Here is a 7,473-nt window from a genome sequence, read left to right as displayed (position 1 = left end):
GTCCCAGCTACTCGGGAGGCTGAGGCAGGAGAATGGCGTGAACCCGGGAGGCAGAGCTTGCAGTGAGCTGAGATCTGGCCACTGCACTCCAGCCTGGGTGACAGAGCAAGACTCCGTCTCAAAAAAAAAATAAAAAAAGAAAAAGGCAAATAACTTCTTAGTATTATTATAAAAATAGTTTTGACTTCTAGTACCTGGCTCACTTTGAGAATACTGCTCTACTTTGCTTCTCTCATCCATCTCTTTATCAATCATCAATGATTACTTATGACTGGTTTTTGTGTGCATCAATAGGCTGGAGGAAAAAAAAAACACTGATAACCACAGATTTACAAAATAATCTCCAAATTCATTAGCATGCTTGCTGATTCATAATCTGACAAAACCTATCAATTTTATTTCCTGCTATTACCACCATTTCCTTTACCTCCTATGCTGCACAATTCAACCCAGGTTGAAGGTCCCAAGTAGAAGAAATCCTTTTCTGCTTCAGTATCTTTGAATACACTATTCTCTTTGCCCAGAAGGTCTTCTCTCACTCATCCTTTGGATCTAGTTCACAGGTTATCTCTTCTATGAAGTCTTCCCTTGATAATCCCCTCCCCAATTACCCTTTTCTCTGGGCTTCCATAGCATATTAGAGCTTCTCACATTGCACTGTAATTATTGTTTATATGTCTGTCATCCCACTAGATAGCTATGTGAAGGCAGATTTGCATCATACTCATCTTTGCATTTCCTTTTTTTTCTTTTTTGGGGATGGGGTTTCGCTCTTGTTGCCCAGGCTGGAGTGCAGTGGCTTGATCTCGGCTCACTGCAACCTCCACCTCCTGAGTTCAAGCAGTTCTCCTGCCTCGACTTCCCAAGTAGCTGGGATTACAGGTGCCCACCACCATGCCCGTCTAATTTTTTTGTATTTTTAGTAGAGATGGGGTTTCACTATGTTGGCAAGGGTGATCTCGAACTCCTGACCTTACGTGATCCACCTGCCTCGGCCTTCCAAAGTGCTAGGAGTACAGGTATGAGCCACTGCGCCTGGCCTCATCTTTGCATTTCTAGTACCTCACACATAGTGGGAACCCAAATATTTGATCATTCACTTGAATCTGTCTGAATTGAATGAGTCAGTTTAATATGCATCTATCCCCAAATACTCCAGACCACAGTACTTGCCCTTTCCTCTGAATTTCTGCAGTACTATATCAGAAAAAGGACTACAGGAAAGTAATAGCTATTCCTTCCTACAAAAAACATTAGGGACTCTGGCCCATTAGAGCAAGTCTAACTCCCCAGTTGAGAGCCTCTATCAAGTGGCTCTTCTTTACCTTTTCAACCTTATTTTTCATTATTCTCCAACATTAACTTACCACCTCTGTCATTTAATAAACATATAAACACACAATATCCATTCTATTTTCATTCCTTTGGTTTATACTCTTCTCTCCCCTGGGAATTCCATTTCCCTGTTATTCTAAATTCTCTTCCTTAAAAGATCTGTTAAATTGCTCTAATGGTGGTGTCTTTTTAAAAAAGAAAGAAAAAAAAAAGATTGGTTCAAGATCCATAAATCCCATGAAGCTTTCTAGGACTATGCCATACCAAATGAAAATTTCCCCTTTCTGAATATCAAATGCATTTCCACAGATTTACCACAATTTACCTACCACTTGTCTCATATAACTTACTATTTCTTGTTCTTAAACAGTTTCAAGTAAGTCAATGATGCCACCTCAAACAGCTTGACAGCCTTTTAAGGGCCGGTACTGTCTTCACTCAAAACATCTCAGTGCCATTATGCACCAGACAATGGCAAGGTTTCTAATTTTATTTCTTTTGTATCAGCCCTTGCTAGTGACAGGAAAATAAAGGCATGTTTGATAAACACTATTCCCTTTACGTGATTTTCTTCCTAACTGTTCAGAAGAATCCAGGTTATTTTTTTCTTTTCTTTTTCTTTTAATATAGGGTCTCACTATATTGCCCAGGCTAGTCTCAAACTTCTGGGCTCAAGCGATTGTCTTGTCTCAGCCTCCAGCGTAGTTGAGCTTACAGAGTAGCTGAGATTACAGGCGCACACCACCACACCCAGTTTGGGTTATTTTTTTTTCTAGGAAACATTGCATCTATAAATATAATTACCAATTTGAAAATAAAATAGGTGCTGTGAGATGCATCTTCTTAGCACCCTAACACTGCAAGCTTAAATAAGACACTTCATTTTACAGGTAACTCTCTCTGAGTCCTCATCATACCTATTTTTAAGGGTCCTTCCTTTTTTTGCTCCTTCACCTTAGATATATCTTTTCTTACTGTAGTTTTTAAGAGTTTTAGCTCCTTTAACACATTCGGATGCATGGTTACTGGTAATAATGCCAAACCATTTGAGAGCCAAAGAAACGAGGCAAGTAAAAATCATGCATAAAATGAAAACAATCTTTGAAAACCAAGAAGTTATGGTAATTGGGTCTCAGACCAATGCTTTTCCTTAAATGGAATTTGTCTAAAGAGCCACATCTTTCCCCTCACCATTCTCTTAAGTATCTACACACGAATGGGGCATTAGTTGGAAATCAGACTAAACATAACCATCAAAACTTAGTCCATGATATCACGGATTGATGGTAACTTCTGAAGATTACTTTCTCCAATTCTTCACTTTTTTGCATATGTGATAAAGTCGGCAAGAAAACATAGGAAATTATAGTTTAAAATAATCATAAGATTAAAGATACTCTAAGTCCTTCTTGTTTCTAAGTGTATCAACCACAATTGAACGTTGAAACAACACTACAAGAGAAAACGGAGGTTAAGGGTAATTCTTTTCGATATATGTACAAGGGAATATTCTTTCAACATGGAAGTCTTGGAATGAATTTCATGTAAGAAGGGGACTGATGAATGAGGAAAGAAAGGAAGTCATCACCTGACATGCAGCAGCTCCCTCACCCCGTTTTCCTCCACCCCAAAAGCTGTAGGAAGTAGAAAGCTGCAGAATGTACCTTCCAGGCCAGGAGCAAAACATTGAGGATGGCCAGCAAGGGGCAGGGTCCGTTCTCATTCTGGGTGATTATGGGTGTGTTCTCTTCCTTCCACTGGATCCACTTGATGTGATACACAGACTGTCCCGGGAAGCGTTCCTTGGAGGCCGCCAGCACCTGAGCGGTCTCCTCCTCCTCCTCCTCCCCCTTGCACAGAGGAACAGCCCCGGGCAACACCGCCGCGCCCTCCTCCTCCTCAGGGACCCTGTTCTCCGCTCCCTCCTCACTATTGAACTCGCAGCTACTGGGAAAAGAATGCAGGTTAGAGAACGACTCCAGAGAGTCCAGGCTCGGCGATTCCCCAGGAGGGGTCGGGTCGCTGCAACTGCTGCTGAGGCCGCCGGCGCTGCTGGGCTCTTCGGAGCCGGCGGCCGTCAGCTCTGCTTGGCAGGTGTCGGCGAGATCCGGGCGGTCTCCCGCGTCTCCGGCGGGACCCAACTCATGACCCACTCCGGCCACGGCTGTCTCCGGGGAGGCGGTCACCTTGTACTGCCCTCTCAGAGGCGCCTCGGCGGCAGCAGGACTCTCCACACCACTATCCTTCAAGTCCAAACCCGGGGAGGAGCTGCAAGGTCCGGGAACCTCAGGAGAGCCCGCGGGAGAAGCCGAGTCCGGGAGGCTCCTGCTGGCGGCCGCCGCCCCCAGCCCATTCCCGCCGCTGCTCTCCGCCGCCCATACCCCAGGACCATCACCAGCGGCAAGCCTGGTCTCTTGTAGCCCTTCCTGCGAAGAACCTGTCCCTGACGCTGGCCCGGCCGCCACCCCGTGTTCTAGCGGCTGCAGGCTCTCGGGGCTGCTCTCCATACCGGGCCGCCCGCCCCCAGCTCTATGGAGACCGCGGCCAGTTCTCCGCAGCCAGCGCCTCGGACGCCATGACAGCTGTATTGGCAGCAACAGCGCCCTGGCGCGGCCCCGGCCAGGCACGTCACCGGGGAGGGCACTAAGAACGCGCGCGCGCGCGCGCTACCGCGCTCTCCGTGCGCTCTGAGCTTGCCTCCGCTTGACTGCGCGCTGAGGGGCGAAGGCGAACCACTCAGCAGCCTCCCACGTGGCCCAGCCCCTTCCGTGTGCCCGCCCGAGCTCGCGCTCCGAAGGCCGGGCGTGGAGGGCGTGGCTAGGAGGGCGCGGCCGGGGGGCGCGCCCCCGCGGCTCAGCTCCAGTAGGAAAACATCCTGTCACTATGTGGCCGGAAGTTGAACTCCGGGGCAGCCCGCTTGTGTGCGGCTTCTTTAAAGGCAAGGCAGGCGGCGGACAGCTTGGTTGTAACCCTTTAGCGCTGGGTCGTGTGTGGCCCACCCTCGGGCTCAGGCGTTGTGGAGTGGTTGGAGGTGGTTGTAGTATTTGGCAAAGAACTTGTCCCTGAAGGGCTCAGGAGACCTGTTTTCTCAGCTCCTAATATGGAAAATTGAAGGCATTTCTTACGAGATGCAGATTTTAAAGCGGGCGTATCTACTCGAGGGGTTTGGATTACTGCACTGCACAAGTTCCAGTATCTCTCGGTTTTGGCTGAGAAGAGCTGTGCTTCTCACCAGCTACTGGTGAGACACTCGCCCTACAGGCAGAGTCAGTATGGTTGTGGACATTGACCTGCGCAGCAAAAGAAAGTGGCTAATTTGCGCCAATAATAATAAATTAGCTTGTGTTTGAATTAGCCAAGTGTTTGCGGTTTTGCTAACTTGGCTTCACTTTGCATGGAGTGGGAAGTGCCTGCTTCTGAAAAGGTGACTTTTTTCCTAATTAGAATAGACTCCTCTTAAGGCCATGCAGTTTTCAAAGAAAAAAGACAAGCTGGACGTTTTGTTAGTAACAAAATGTATGTGGGTCCTATTCTAACTTGTTCCAGAAAAGGGCTTTTCCCCCCATTTTTTCCCTTTCAACATTTTCTGGGCTGTTGGGGATACAAAATTTAACAAGACAGGTCTTCCTTCGCAGACATAAATACCTCTGTTGGTTAGAGAAGGCAGACAAAATTGCAAAGTAGTATTTCATTCAGTCGTTTAATACATTTTAGTACCGAGTAAGTTGCTGGATACTGTCTGGCACTGGAGATGCCATAGTGGATCACAGAGCTCATATCTTCGTGGAGCTTACTGGTTTTTTGTTTGTTTGTTTGTTTGTTTTTTGTTTTTGAGACGGAGTCTCGCTCCGTGGCCCAGGCTGGAGTGCAGTGGCGCCATCTCGGCTCACTGCAGGCTCCGCCTCCCGGGTTCACGCCATTCTCCTGCCTCAGCCTCCCGAGTAGCTGGGACTACAGGCGCCTGCCACCACGCCCAGCTAATTTTTTGTATTTTTAATAGAGACAGGGTTTCACCGTGTTAGCCAGGATGGTCTCGATCTCCTGACCTCGTGATCCACCCGTCTCGGCCTCCCAAAGTGCTGGGATTACAGGTGTGAGCTACTGCACCCGGCCAATGTTTTTTTTTTTTTTTTCTTATTGCTATATTTTTAATTTTTTTTTTTTTGGAGACGGAGTCTCGCTCTGCCCCCCAGGCTGGAGTGCAGCTCCACCTCCCGGGTTCAAGCGATTCTCCTGCCTCAGTCTCCCAAGTGGCTGGGACTATAGGCGCCTGCCACCAGCTAATTTTTTCTATTTTTAGTAGAGATGGGGTTTCACCATGTTAGCCAGGATGGTCTCGTGATCCACCAGCCTCGGCCTCCCGAAGTGCTGGGATTACAGGCGTGAGCCACCACACCCGGCCACACTTAATATGTATTACATATAATACATGCATGTTTAATACTTATATTCTTGTTTACCTGAGAATGCAGAAGACTGTGCCTTTTTTTTTTTTTTTCTCTTGAGACGGAGTCTGGCTTTGTCGCCGAGGCTAGAGTACAGTGGAGCAATCTTGGCTTATTGCAACCTCCACCTCCCACGTTCAAATGATTCTCCTGCCTCAGCTTCCCGAGTAGTTGGGACTACAGGGGCACACCACCATGCCTGGCTAATTTTTTTTGTATTTTTAGTAGAGATGAGGTTTCACTAGCTTGGCCAGGCTGGTCTCAAACTCCTGACCTCATGATCCGCATTGACATGATACTATGATATATGTCTAACTGTGGGGTCCAGCCCTAGGGAGCTTAGCGGGTATTCTCCCCGTGTGCGGAGACGAGAGATTGTAATAAATAAAGACACAAGACAAAGAGATAAAGAGAAAACAGCTGGGCCTGGGGGACCACTACCATCAACATGCGGAGACCGGTAGTGGCCCCGAAGGGCTGGACTCGCTGATCTTTATTGCATACAAGACAACTGGGCAGGGTAAAGAGGGTGAGTCTTCTAAGTGATTGACAAGAGAAGCAAGTCACGTGATTACAAGATAGGGGTAGCTGAAGCCTAGCGAGAAGGCAGCATACCTCAGCGTTTTCTTCTCTGCACTTGTAAGAAAGATCAAAGACTTTAAGACTTTCACTATTTCTTCTACCGCTATCTACTTACGAACTTCAAAGAGGAACCAGGAGTATGGGAGGAGCATGAAAGTGGACGAGGAGCGTGACCACTGAAGCACAGCGCCACAGGTTTAGGCCTCCAGATGACTTCGGGCAGGCCTGGATGATATCCGGCCTTCCACAAAAAGCTGGTGGAGCAGAGTGTTCCCTGACTTCTCCAAAGAAAGGACACTCCCTTTTGCGGTCTGCTAAGTAACAAGTGCCTTCCCAGACACTGGCCTTACCACTTGACCAAGGAGCCCTCAAGCGGCCCTTATGCGGGCATGACAGGAGGCTCACCTCTTGCCTTCTAGGTCACCTCTCACAATGTCCCTTCAGCACCTGACCCTATACCTGCTGGTTATTCCTGGGGTATATTAGTAATGCAACAAAGAGTAATATTAAAAGCTAATAGTCAATAATGTTTATAATAATGATTGATAATCGTCCATAATCATCTCTATATCTAATTTGTATTTTAACTATTCTAACTGTTTTCTTTATTATACTGAAACAGTTGGTGCCTTCAGTCTCTTGCCTCGGCACCTAGGTAGTCCTTCGCCCACATCCAAATCTTGGACAACAGGAGCATTATAAAAGATAATGGAGAGCTTTTTCAGAATGTTGAATTTAGGAGTTGTGTGTGCTTTTGATCTTCATGTCAATCCATAAACAATAAATCTTGTTCTTAAATTTGAATTTGTTGCCTAAAATGGAATTGGAGATGTTAATAGATTAAAATATATGCTGCTGGTTTAAGCATTTTATGGTATTTTAGGCCATGAAATATAAATAAGAATAGTACAGATTTCAAGGCTGGGTGCAGTGGCTCACGCCTGTAATCTCAACACTTTGGGAGGCTGAGGCGGGCAGATCACCTGAGGTCAGGAGTTCAAGACCAGCCTGACCAACATGGAGAAACCCCGTCCCTACTAAAAATACAAAATTAGCTGGGTGTGGTGGCACATGCCTGTAATCTCAGCTACTTGGGAAGCTGAGGCAGGAG

General features: G+C 46.8%; 1 protein-coding gene and 1 long non-coding RNA gene across 3 annotated transcripts in view; one reads left to right on the top strand and one right to left on the bottom strand.

The window, feature by feature from the left end:
* FAM63B (family with sequence similarity 63, member B) overlaps positions 1 to 4,038 on the bottom strand; it is an 87,388-nt gene extending 83,350 nt beyond the window's left edge. For both annotated transcript variants that reach the window (XM_011983182.1, XM_011983183.1), the window contains exon 1: positions 3,000 to 4,038. In XM_011983182.1, coding sequence (XP_011838572.1) covers positions 3,000 to 3,842 — 843 coding nt within the window. In that variant the 5' untranslated portion in view covers positions 3,843 to 4,038. The remainder of the gene's footprint in view (positions 1 to 2,999) is intronic.
* Positions 4,039 to 4,258: 220 nt separating this feature from the next.
* Positions 4,259 to 7,166, top strand: LOC105541908. The gene is made up of 2 exons (XR_001006398.1): positions 4,259 to 4,855; positions 6,369 to 7,166. It is a non-coding gene; the product is annotated as an uncharacterized LOC105541908 (long non-coding RNA).
* The last annotated feature ends 307 nt before the right edge of the window (positions 7,167 to 7,473 follow it).

This window comes from Mandrillus leucophaeus, unplaced genomic scaffold (assembly GCF_000951045.1).
Source record: "Mandrillus leucophaeus isolate KB7577 unplaced genomic scaffold, Mleu.le_1.0 Scaffold247, whole genome shotgun sequence".
Classification (NCBI taxonomy): Eukaryota; Metazoa; Chordata; class Mammalia; order Primates; family Cercopithecidae; genus Mandrillus; species Mandrillus leucophaeus.
The sequence above is the reverse complement of the archived record's forward strand: the minus strand, read 5'-3'. Positions and strand labels throughout refer to the sequence as shown.